The 13,095-nt window shown below is 46.0% G+C and overlaps 1 protein-coding gene across 2 annotated transcripts in view; it reads right to left on the reverse strand.

The window, feature by feature from the left end:
• Nucleotides 1–9,709, reverse strand: part of ETV5 (ETS variant transcription factor 5) — a 65,817-nt gene extending 56,108 nt beyond the window's left edge. The window contains exons 1-5 of one of the 2 annotated variants that reach the window (XM_032171838.2): nucleotides 8,341–8,505; nucleotides 5,243–5,361; nucleotides 5,020–5,107; nucleotides 4,843–4,890; nucleotides 4,699–4,749 (exon numbers count right to left, since the gene is read on the reverse strand). In XM_032171838.2, coding sequence (XP_032027729.1) covers nucleotides 4,699–4,749; nucleotides 4,843–4,890; nucleotides 5,020–5,107; nucleotides 5,243–5,287 — 232 coding nt within the window. In that variant the 5' untranslated portion in view covers nucleotides 5,288–5,361; nucleotides 8,341–8,505. Of the gene's footprint in view, nucleotides 1–4,698; nucleotides 4,750–4,842; nucleotides 4,891–5,019; nucleotides 5,108–5,242; nucleotides 5,362–8,340; nucleotides 8,506–9,670 lie in introns of those variants that run through there. The other variant, XM_032171839.3, reaches the window with a different exon arrangement.
• Nucleotides 9,710–13,095: the final 3,386 nt, after the last annotated feature.

Below are 13,095 nucleotides of genomic sequence, written 5' to 3' on the forward strand. Positions count from 1 at the left end.
TTAAAAATCAGACCCAAAATGTATATTTAAAAAACTATTTATATATGCTAAAATCTAGTAACATACTCTTTAAGTACCCAAACAGTCAGTTCAGAAAAAATCACCTTACCCCGACTTTGAAACACTCGAGTTCCAATCTTATCCATGGCATAGTTAGTTCTATGAAAATGTGTAGTAAAGATGTACATACATCTATGCACTGACCCAGATTCCCTGGTTTAGTAGCTCTATGTGTTAAGGTACACATTTAGCTACATACACACTTATATAGATATATACACATGCACAAACACTTCTTCATATATACGACATATGTACACAGTTTTATCTGTATACACACGAAAGGTGTCTTCTAGGAAACATGGCAGTTTTTTTTGTTTTTGTTTTTTAGAGATAGGGTCTTGCTCTGGTACCTAGGCTGGGGTACAGTGGTGTGATCACTACTCGCTGCAACTGTAACCTCGAACTCCTAGGCTCAAGTGATCCTCCCGACTTGGCCTCCTAAAGCACTGAGGTTACAGGTGTGAGCCTAAATATGTCAGTTTTTTATAATTTTTTTTCTTTTATAATTACTCTCTCTCTTCCAAATCCTAGATGGAAAAACTCAAAGCATCAAGGTATTGAGTAACTTTCTCAGGATCATAGAAGGAAGAGAAGTGAGTGCTGAATTGGACAGCCAGAGGTCTCCCCGATGCTTTCCTGAACGCCATCTCTAGGTATCTGAAATAATGGAGAGCCCTGAATACACCTGAATATGCCACTACTCCCCGGCTCTGCAGCTTTGTGAGAGCTTCTTTAAGAATATTATTTTATACATCTTCCTCTTACTTCACCTAACCCTTCCCATTTGCTCCCACTACTGGTCAGTCTCTCCAGTTATTTGGGAATAGCTGTGAAAGGAGGGGGCTGGGCAAGCCTGTCTCTACAAGGGACATCCAACTCAAGCAATCTGAGATCTTTGGGGTTACTTCTTAGGACCAAGGGACAATGAGGCCCACTGGTAGAATCCTTATGATCTATAGATTTCTATTCCCTTGAATTTGACCTTTCAAAGTCTCCATGTTTTACTGTTATCTATATGTGTGAGGTAGAGGTGAAATCTGTACAGCTAGAAGTAAGCGGTCGGGCGCGGTGGCTCACGCTTGTAATCCCAGCACTTTGGGAGGCCGAGGCGGGCGGATCACGAGGTCAGGAGATCGAGACCACGGTGAAACCCCGTCTCTACTAAAAATACAAAAAATTAGCCGGGCGTGGTGGTGGGCGCCTGTAGTCCCAGCTACTCGGAGAGGCTGAGGCAGGAGAATGGCGTGAACCCGGGAGGTGGAGCTTGCAGTGAGCCGAGATTGCGCCACTGCACTCCAGCCTGGGCGATAGAGCGAGACTCCGTCTCAAAAAAAAAAAAAAAAAAAGAAGTAAGCGCGGCATTTCTATAAGATAGAAAAGCAATGGTTTCATTCACTCAAATCAGACTTAAGGATGTATCCCTATGGGCAGGAAACCCAATTCTAAGAAACTTACGAAATATAATCTCTTTAGAAGTTGAACTTTTAGTGTTTAGAGAAAAAAAAAAGCTATAATCTTTAAAACTGACATTCCAAAATAAAAATATTACCTACATTTCTTAGTATTTCTCTTTCTTTCATGTATACAACAAATTTACACATACACAATGGAAAATTATCAAATCATTATTAATAGGAAAGTGTATTACCAGTGGCCACTGGTAAGAATATTTGTTACAGGCCGGGCACAGTGGCTCACACTTGTAATTCCAGCACTCTGGGAGGCTGAGGTGGGCGGCTCACCTGAGGTCAGGAGTTCAAGACCAGCCTGACAAACATGGTGAAGCCCCGTCTCTACTGAAAATACGAAAATTAGCCAGGCGTGGTGGCAGGTACCTGTAATCCCAGCTACTCGGGAGGCTCAGGCAGGAGAATTGCTCAAACCCAGGAGGCGGGCATCCCAGTGAGTGAGCCAAGATTGCGCCATTGCACTCTAGCCTGGGCGACAAGAGCAAAACTCTCTCTCTCCAAAAAAAAAAAAAAAAAAAAAAAAGGTTTGCTTTCCCCTGGCAAATCTAAGTTTGGCTTATATTCATTGGTTAAGTGAGTCAAACCAACTCATAAGGTTTCATTAAATTTGAATGAGTTTTTTTCCCTCCCCTGAAAAAAATCACAGGCTCTTCCAGAAAATGACTGGGGTGAAGCTGGTCCTGAACTTGAGGCTGTGGAAAGTGCTCATGGAAAAGTAAGTGCATGCAGCCGGCTGTGGGCTCTGCCAGCTCCTCCTCATGCTTCTGGCTGTCAGTCTGAACTGCAGGCAAACATAAAAGCAAGAATGAATGGCTCAAAGATGCACCACCCACATTTGTGTTCTTGCCTTGCTTCTTAGGCAAGTTATTCTATTTGAATCTATCCCTTCTTGAAGCTCTACCTCAAGAAATAAAGTCAGAGGGAAAGAATCATTAGAAGACGTTTTCTAGGCTAGTCAACCATCTCTTTTATCCTTAAAAGACAGAAAGGCTCAACCTTAGCAGTTAAAACAAAAAGTAAGCAAAGTAAAAAAAAAAATCATACTTGGTAAGCAGAAACATCTCCCAAATTACCTCCACTTGAGGTATGGAATTTTAATTAAAGAACTTAGCACATTCTATTTGCTGAGCAGAAATTATTTCTGAAGAGCCAAAACACATTTATTGATTTCTTCACTTTAGCCTATTCCCACAGATAAATATCTCTCCAAATATAAATCCTGCTTGCTGACAAAGAACATACCCTTGCTTCAGCACATGCAATCAATTTGAATGCAGCCATCTCATCTCCCTTTTAACTCTTTTGGGTTACACAGAAACAAACAAAAGTGTCATAAAAGCATTTCAAAGAACCTCTGCCAAGAAAGCCACCTCCCAAACAGACTGCAGTTTATGCTGCTCTGAGCAAGAACTGGAAAGGCTGGGCCAAATTGTCAACACAGAACAAAGTTGGATTACAAACCCTGTCTTTCATCTTGCAAACACACACACACACACACACACACACACACACACACACACACACACACAAATTTGGGTTATCTTTATTTAGTCTTTCAGTGGCAAGCTTCCCAATCACTTGAAAGCAATCAAAGGGCAATAATTAACATGCATTTACTCTCCCATAGAACACATCCACAGCAAGCTGTGACAAAGCTAAGGTAACCATGCATGTGTGTGTTACAGTTTATTCCCTTTTACAGTTTCATGGCATTGTGCCTTGGACATGAGGCCTATCATTAAGGAATGTTTAGCTGCTACCTCTGTTCTTACATTTAAAAGATTTGGAATACCCAACTTTTTACTTAGAGAGAGACCTGAGATACTCTCTCTCCGGTGGCATTTTTACACACATACACCCACCTACCCAGAGATAAAACAAAGCTGGGAAGAATCTGTGGGTCCAAAATGAGAAATGGAGTCCTTGCATGGCTCAGGTGCTTGCTATTATAAACTATGACTAAGAGACATGAATTTCTCTATGATGCAACTCTCAAGAGAGGCAGCATTTTCTCCAGGCCTCTCTTAAACCTGCTCATTCGCCAGTGACTAATGCTCTCTAGAGCAGCCCTGTGCTGCTCAAATTTCATCAGCCAGCTTTGTCCTTGATAACTCCGCCTAGACCATAAAAGCTCCCAAACCTGTTGAGGACAGCCCCAAAAGATCAGTGCAGAGTAACCATGCCCCCGCCAGTGTTGAAAGCCATCTTTCGAGCTTCCCACTGCATTTTCTCTCTAGTAACGAGCACTTAGTGGCCATTTTAAGAAAAAGTTTCTCTTCTCTGAAGAGAAAAGCCACAGCAACTACACGAAAAGTAAGAGTAAATCAGGCCACTCTGTGACCATCCCTTGTCAGCTTAGGAGTAGAGACAAAATTGACAACATGTTGGATGAAGCCAAAGTTAACTGGAGTTTTCCATTAACTATTGTCTGCACCTTTAAGAAAAAGAGAAATATCAGGTTCATGATTCACATCGAGGACTTAATTTATAAAACAAACCCCCAAAAAGCCATAAAATAATGTGTGATTAATAGGTGCTTGGCCCAACACCAAATATACTATGTCAGTTAATTTATAATTTTGAGCTTAAAGCTTTGCAATATTCTTTTTTTTTTTTTTTTTGAGATGCAACGTTTCTCTGTTGCCCAGGCTGGAGTGCAGTGACGCCATCTCAGCTCACTGCAACCTCCACCTTCTGGATTTAAGTGATTCTCTTGCCTCAGCCTCTTGAGTAGCTTCGATTACAGGCACCCACCACCACGCCTGGCTAATTTTTGTATTTTTAGTAGAGACGGGGTTTCACCATGTTGGCCAGGCTGGTCTTGAATGCCTGACCTCAAGTGATCCGCCCGCCTCGGCCTCCCAAAGTCCTGGGATTATAGGCGTGAGCCACGGCGCCCAGTCAGCTTTACAATATTCTTAAGGTAAAAAGAAATTTAGGATAAAATTATGTTCAGTAAGTCTTACCTGCAATACAGTAGAAATACTTTAGAAATAATTTTATTAAGAAATAAAAGTTTTCAGGGTTAATTCTGAATTATTAGAAGAAACTAAATGCATACTACTGTCTAAATCTGGCCATAGCTGAAAAAAGCATATTCTAGACATGGATGATCCAAGACCAAACAATTTCAGAACAAATGTGCCATCACCAGAAAGGTACTTACAGTTATCAGACTGAAAATCTGGGACAAACTGTTCATCATCAGGAACTTGTGCTGGAAAATAGATTTTTATTTTAGACCTTTAAGTTTTATTAAAAAGCACAGTAAAATGTTTTATATGGAAAATAGGACATCCATGAAACTTGCCTTCAGCTAACCAAGCCTCTTGAAGTTGACTGAGATCCTGAAACAGCTCTGAAATTGAAAACAGAAGACCCCAGAATGAGGATGTTTCTTTTGCTAGGGAGAAGACAGGGAAGAATCTACACGCTACTGTCACTGGGAGCAGGGAAGCCACAACATAGGCAGGGAAAGCTTTACTACCTTCAGAATCGTGAGCCAGATCTGTGTCCAAAAACTTCCTCTTTCTGTCAATCACAGGCCGCCCTCTACATTCCTCAGATCGAGATTTCTGAAAGAGGCCAACAGAAAGTGAAGGCTCAAGTGTAGTAAAGAGGTCCAAAGGGGGTCGACTCACTAAACCAACAGGGGAAAGATTCATATTGGAGAGGGAGGACAAAACAAACCAAAAGCCACATAAACTTACCCCTGGGACCATAAAAGGGACTTGCTGATCATAAAACCCATCCATGGTGCTTTCAGCGTCTCTAATACCACTTTGAGAGGTTTCAGCATTGAGTAATTTCTGGGGGAAAAGGGATCCTCCTGTAATATGAATTTGGGAGATTTTAACTAACGGGGGAAAAAAAGAAATGAAACAATTTTAGACTGCCTTTTTTTTAGGGCCTGTGCAAAATTATTACCCTTCTGTGAAGTACTTAAAACCTACTCAAGGTGCAAGCTTTACAGACCAATGCCGGGCTTGATTAATGGTATCAGAGGTGCACGATGTACTCCGTGCCAAATCCACTTACCCAGTCATCATTTTTTCTTTCTTTTTTAAATCATTAAAATTATAGATTTGCTACTGTCTGTCCTCTACCAAAAAAATAAAAAAATAAATAAAAGGGTGATTTCAAGATTCTCTCATATACTCCAGGGCATTTGTAGTAGGGTTTTTTAAAAAGAGATAATTTGATTTTTGACAGTACAGTGTCAGGAAGCAGAGACACTGGGTTTAAGTATTCCAAATTATTGGCAATTAAAGATCTGACATACATGGTGTTTCTAAAAGCATTTTGTAGGTCACTGTTAAAACACTATATATAGTTCCTGGAATAAATTGATCAGAGGTATACTTATCTTCACACACAACTCTTTATTTAAAAGAGGTCTAAGTAGATGTAGCATCTGTAATGTCACAAATATCTCCCTGGTTACTTACAAAGATATTTGTGACATCTCCAACTTCTAAAAGAATAAAATGTCTATGAAAAGTAATGGATTAAAAAAACTAATTCCACTGCATGTGGTACAATGCATCTCTACCAAAGGTCTTTTAAAACTTAGGCTGCTTCTTGGAGCAGAGTCATTTTTTTCTAGACATATCCCCCACCCCCAAATGAAACTCATTTCGGGACTGGTAACTGTTGAGTCTGGGGAAAAGGGTGGGGTTAGAAGGGAGAAAACGTCTCCTAACGTGCGTGGAATAAAGTAACAATTTTAGGGAGGTACCATCTTCCTAAACATTTTTATCCTCCAAATAAAAACACCGTTAAGTCAACAAAAGGTGGAAAAACATTAATTTCACTCACTCCAGCTCTAAGCAATTCAAAATGCTTAAAGGTCAACTTCTTTTGTTTAACATATACACAATTTTAAACAGGAAACTTTTCCCCCGGTGAGCAATTCCATCCAATTTGTTTTTCACACTGTGTGTAGCATATCAAATTTTTCATAAGTGAGCAGGATACAAGGAAACCCTTCACAGCCAGCATCCTCCTCAGCACTTTGGCCCAAGGAATCAGATATTTTCAAAGTCAAAGGAAAGAGAGGAGCAAAATAGCATACAGTTCATAACTTCCTAGAAAAACACTCGCGCCAGCCTGCCTGCGTGCCCCGTCCAAACACCACAAGAAACGTTCAGAATAATGCCTCTCTCAAATGCCACCAAACCGTATACAAAATCTGAGAAACCTCAGCAGTGAGTTGAGGGGCATGAAAGAGAGTGCTCTGTCGCTTAGGAAAATCTGTCAGATTAAATCGTGGCCTTAGACATTTTGTGAATGTGTTAGGAGGAAGGGGACAACCAGTAGGAGACAGGAGGGGGAGATATTTTTCAGTCTCATGATGAAATACTTCACCCGGAAGAGCAAAAAAATTCTGAAAAATTAAAAGAAATAAACTGCCATAAACGAACCGAAAAGAGGCATTCCAGGGTTAGGAAAATTGTATTCCAAGTATAATTTTTTTTAAAAGCCTGAAGGAAAGGCTCGAGTTCATCCAGGAGTTTAAACCACTTCCTTTGCCCCCCCAACACCCGCGCCCCGGGCGCCCCCAGGAAAACTTCAGCACAGCGCAACGGCGCGATCCAGGCCCCTCCCCTGTGGCGCGCAGCGGGCCCGGTTTTATGAATGGGAGAGCGAGCCGCGGCCGCCACATCAGGTAGAGGCTGTAACTGGATCTCTAGCGCTGGGCCCCATTCACAAAACAAGACACACTTCCACCCAATTCCCAGCCTTCCCCATTCATGAAAACTCCTTCAGCTGCGCCCCCGCCCCCATTTCCAACGCACGCCCAGCCTCCGACGCAGGCCCCTCACCCCAGCGTTTTAGGAAGAAAGCTCAATGCTTCATTCACAAAAAGGGAAGAAAAAAAAAGGCGCAGGGAGCAGCGAGCCAACGAAAGAAACCCGCTTCATTCATAAAGTCACCCACATTCATAAAAACGAGGTGCGGCGCCCGGCGCTACCAACCGCTTCCAATCCCCCCACCCCCAACATCTCTCCCTGGCACCCCCTCCTCGACCAGGAGTTCGGTTCCCCCCCGAGTTTTCTCCACCCTCTGAAAATGCGGCCGGAATCCTAATCCGCCGCGAGGCTCCAGCATCTTTCGGTGCTGTCCCCTCCACACCCGTGTTATCCCCACCATCCCCAGGCCGCTGTTCCGGTGCGCCCCGATTTTTCTCGAGTCGCCGCACAGCCCGACGCCCTCAGCCTGCTGGGTGGGAGCAGGGCGACTGGATGTCCACTTTCCACCACCTGAAACTTGCAAGGCCTGCGTAAGCTCCTGGTCGACCCCCGCCCCCGCAGGCTGCACTTGCCTGTGTCATTTACCCCCTCCCGGTGCTCTGGGGGGGAGCGCCTCTCAGACATTCCCCTCAAACTGCTTCCCGCCCCCTCCTCCCAACTGCGGAGCTCCGCCAAGCGTCTCTTCTCGCGAGCCTCCAAGTCCCCTCGGGGCTCTCGAATCTCCAGAGACTGTGAAAGCCTCGCAACTCCGCGATGCCCCATCCACTCGGGAGCCCCCGCACACGCGCTCCGGCGCGCCTCCCCCACGACGTGTGGAAAGCCGCTCTCCCCGCGCTCCGGAACCGTTAGCCGCACCCGCCCGACGCCTCCCAGGAACCAAACCGGACCGGGCCGCGGGGGAAGGGGGTGGTCAACCCGGGGGGGGTCACCCCAGGTACTGCACCCCGACTTTGAAGATTCTGAATCAGCCCGTGAACTCTAGCCGGCGGGGCCTGTCGGACCAGTGGCCGGACGCCCCTTCCGATCTCCCCCCTGCCCCCGCAAAGCCCCCTCACCTGAGGCGGCCGCTCTCCTCCCCTTGCAGCGGCCCCGGCGGCGCAGGCGCGCTCACGCACGCGCGCACCGGGCCTGGGCGCCTGGGCGAAAGGCTGGGCCGAACCGCTCCGAAGACGGTGAACCGCTCCGCGCACCAGCGGCTGGACTCTGCGCCGCAGCTGCCAACCAGGCTGGAGCGCTGGCCCGGCCCCCCGCGGTTCGCTGCTCCGCCCGCCACCATTGGCCCGCGGCCTCAGCCCAGCCTTGTTCCCATTGGCCAGAGGCCGTTCCCGCGGCTGTCCATCACCTCTTGTTTACCCTGTCTACGGGCAAATCCAACCAAGCCGCCCCATCAACTCCGGCCCCCATTGGCCAGCGGTACATCTCTCTCCACCCCCCTCAGGGGTCTGTTTTACATAATTTATGCACCGGGGGCCATTGGCCAATCAGCACAGGCTTGTTTATATAATGAATGTAAGGACGTTTTTCATTCATAAAAAACGCGACCTGAGGGGGAAGCTTAGCTGAGTCAGTGAAGCACTTAAAGGGGCCGAGGCCAGGAGGAGCAGCCGTTACTTCCCTTCTCGCCGCTCTCCCGACTTTTCACCGAGGCACGACTCTTCCCCCTTACCCACTCACCCCCACCTCTCCATCCAGCAAAGCCCCGACCAGAATTGGGTCGCTTGGCGCCAGACGTTCGCAGCTGCAGCACCAAGCAAAGTTATCATTTTAGAATTCAGGGGAGAGGAATTCGTCATTCCACACAAACTCGCTGACCGACCTGGGCGTTTAGCCCACAGAAACGCAGAAAACGGAAACCGAGCCCTCTAATCTTAGTTACCTTTAAGAGAGGCCTTAATTTCTTTTAACCAGGTTTCCAGTGGGAAGAATAAGCAGCATCTCCTTTTAAAATCTCAGCTCTCAGACAGATTTTAGTTACTATTTTGTACTGGCAAGGCCTAAGGCCCAACCAAATCCCGTTTTCTCTTTAACTGCGGCTCGTAACCTCTGCCAGAGTGGGTTCTGCAGTCGAGGTGAGACAGGGTTCGGGCTCACAGAAATCCTCTCCGGGGACAGCAGCAGCCAGTCCACCGACCTGGAAACCTAAATCCCTCCGAAACGGGCATGCAGACTCAGACTTTTTGCCTCCCTCCCCGGGCTGCTTGTTTTCCATTTAAGTATTGAATGCAAGATGGTGTATTTGCGAATTAGATCCCGTGCAGCTGGGAACGACGAGAAGCGGCTCTGCTTGCCAAACGATAGGGCACTAACTGCAATTGCTGAGATTCTTAACAGGGTGTTCCAGGAAACAAATAAACAAACAATCCTCTCCCCTCTCCGCCCCCTTACCCCCTCCTGTGAAGGCCGTGGGGCGGCTCTATCTTCTCCCTGGGGATGCTGGGGGCCTGTGACGGAGCTCTGTTCTCGTCCTGCTGGAGTGCCCTGCCATTCACGCCGCGTGCCAGCGGTGGGGAGGAAAGATGCTAAGTGATAGGAGAGAGCCCCTAGCAATGGGGGTCCCAGGGTGGCCAACTCTGGAGCAGTTCCTGCCCCTGCCACCCCCACACTTAAGTCAAAGGTTGCCTACCTTCTTTCCTAACTCCACTTGTGTCTCTTAAACAGAGCGGACACTTGGTCTGTCGTTTATAGCCCTTGAAATGTTGGCGTGCACCTAAGCAACCTGCAGCACCCGTGTTGAGTCCTGGGCTCAGCACTGACCAGGCGCGCTGGAGCTGTTGACTTTGAAAGACTGAAATGGGCATGAGTTGATGGATGGAAAGTGCTCTGAACATGTAACAAGCAGTTCCTTGAGATCTAGTTTCCTGGTAGAACATTTTGCTTCCGACTCCAGTTTTCCCTTAGTGCCCTTTTTCTTTCTCCAGGTAGTACCGTTTCTCTTTGGTGGCTGGAGATTTTACACTAGTACAGTTGTGCTCCCAGCTTATTGCTGACATTCCTGAGAACTCTATCTCTCTAGCTAGACGAAGGGCCCAGGTAAGCTCCCAGATCCTCCTCCTCCCCAATTTTGTCTACCCCCACTCCCGCTCCTCCCCTATCCCATCCCATGACATCCTGCTCTCTAAACTCATTTTTCCAAAGGGGCTTTCTTACTCCTCTTCCCTTAAGTCTCTCAGGCCCCAGCCGTCCGGAAGGCTTACAGCCCACAGAGCCACATATCCTCACCATCTAAACCGTAGCACATCAATCACACTTTATAACTTTGGCTGCAGGAAAACAGTGCAGCACGCTTCACAGCAACTTCCTCACAGGGTTGGACCTGATGCCTGGAGTTTGGCTCTTGTGACCTTTGCCTCAAGCCAAGTCTCTCCATTCCACCTTGGAAAGAGAAGTGGGATAGTTCTGGGTTGAGGAGTAACAAATAGTGGCTCAGGTGGGGGCAGGGGAGGATTGGGTGATACATTTTTTTTCAAAAAAATCTTGTCTTGAACACGTGATCATGTGCAGGGATTTACACCACAATAATTGCCAATTAATTATTGAGATTATTTAGTTATCCAGTAAAATGTATTTTGTACCAAATATTCAGCCAGACTTCATGCTAGGCAAAAAAGTTGCAGAGATGAATAAGACCCAGTGTCTGCGCTGGAGGAGCCCACAGTCTACTGTGTAACTTCAGTATCTGAAGTTTACTCAGCACTTTATATATGACTCGTTCATGCCATATATAATTCTTCACAGATTATCTCATTTAATCCTCATAATAATAGTACCAAAGTGGTCAGACTATTAATATCTCCATTCTATAATATATAGTTGAGAAACTGAGGCACAGAGATTAAGTAGTTTGCCAGTGGTCACAGAGCTTGCAAGTCAGTTGCTGAGCTTGGATAGGAACCAAGGTGGTCACATCCCAGAGCCCATATGTGGGAGAAATAGCATGTGCCTCTCTTGTTCAGCAACCACCAGGAAACATCATTTCAACCCAGAGTGGTAAAGGACAGAGCTAGCCAAAGTCAAAGGAGGCAGATTTTAGCTCCGAATAGGGTTAGGAAGGACTCTGGGATGTTTGGAGTGGTCCAACAAAGGAAGATTGTATCTGGCCATGAGTCTCCCACCACAGGAGGCATTTATGCAGAAAGATTTAGGGATAGGGTAGAGGGACTAATGCATTTTCCAGGATAGAAGAACTCTGAGGGTTGTCCCATCTCTCAGAGTCTCTGATTCTGGGAATTTGGAGGTTTGTGCTGGACAAGGGGTACAGCTCTTGGCACAGCCATCTTGGCTGCAGCATTAAAAGTCAGAGTACAGCCTGCGATGACCTGAGCCAGCTCCTGGGTCCAGGGTGGGCTCCTCATTGTTAAATATTTACTGATATCTTCTCTCCACTCTTCTTCCTTCTTCTCTTTATGATTTACCTCCCTGGCTCCTCTTCTTCTTTTGTTATCTTTGCCTTTATAAGAGTTAAGAGTAGTATTTAGAAGTTCTTTGTCTATTACATTGAGTCTTCCCTCCTAGGAACATTACTTACATGGGAGGTTTTGTCGAACAAGCATGTGTTCTAATTATCATTCCCTCTCCTCCAGGAGAGAAACAGGATTGGAAAAGAAAACAAAAAGAGAGACCAGTCCTCTGGCACATTCATCTAATGTCAATCTAGCCTTTGTCCTCTAGCAGTAGCAAAACTCAATCACAGGACGATAACTAGGCCCTTGTTCTTTAAACTCAATTTGCAGTGTGTCTAGAGGAAAACAGTGCAGAATAGAAAAGAAAGTACCTTGCCCCAAGCCTGAGAACTGTTACCCTTTAGAGAACTGCTTTTAGAAATTTCCCCTAAAATGCCAAAAGCAAGTTACCGTATAAGGCAGGCAACCCTGTCTTGAGCTGATCACCAAAATGATGGTGGGAAATATGGACTCATCATGATCCTGGTCTCTCATACTGGGAAAATGCCTCCTCTTTCTCTGTTAGAAATGCCAGGGTGGGTGTAGGCCTGCCTAGAGGTTGGGGTGTGGGCTACAATGCTCCTGGAGTCCTTTCCTATTCTTGTATGGAGGGAAGGAAGGGATTTGAGGAAAGGGTCAAAAAGGCACTGAAATGTTGGCCACGCGTGGTGGCTCACACCTGTAATCCCAGCACTTTGGGAGGCCCAGGTAGGTGGATCACCTGAGGTCAGGATTTCGAGACCAGCCTGGCCAACATGGTGAAACCCCGTCTCTACTAAAAATGCAAAAATTGGCCGGGCGTGGTGGTGCCTGTCTGTAATCCCAGCTACTTGGAAGACTGAGGCAGAAGAATCGCTTGAACTTGGGAGATGGAGGTTGCAGTGAGCTGAGATCGTGCCACTGCACTCCAGCCTGGGAGACAGAGTGAGATTTCATTAAAAAAAAAAAAAAAAAAAAAAAGGTACTGAAATGTGTTTTTATTTAAGGGAGAGATAAAGAATCCTATCTTCCTTTCTAAAATTCAGAAATAAAGGCCCTAAAAACTTAAGGGAGAAAACGACATCTGTTAGCTTCAATGTCTCTTTAAAAAATAGGGGGCATAATGTGTTTAGGGTTCCTTCTAGCCAGGGAATAGTAATAGCTAACATTTACTGAGTACTTAATATGAGCCAGACACTTTGCTAAACACTCCACATGACTTGGCACAGTTAGTCCCAACAACAGCCCTCTGAGGGAGGTACTATTATCATTACCTCCACTTTTCATAGATGAGAAAGCTTAGGTACAGAAAGGTTCAATCAATTGTTCCAGGCCACATAGCTAGCACCTAGTAAAAAAGGGAGTGTGCCCAAGCAACAGAGCCTGCTCCCC

Source organism: Hylobates moloch, unplaced genomic scaffold (genome assembly GCF_009828535.3).
Source record: "Hylobates moloch isolate HMO894 unplaced genomic scaffold, HMol_V3 SCAFFOLD_13, whole genome shotgun sequence".
In the NCBI taxonomy this organism is placed as follows: domain Eukaryota; kingdom Metazoa; phylum Chordata; class Mammalia; order Primates; family Hylobatidae; genus Hylobates; species Hylobates moloch.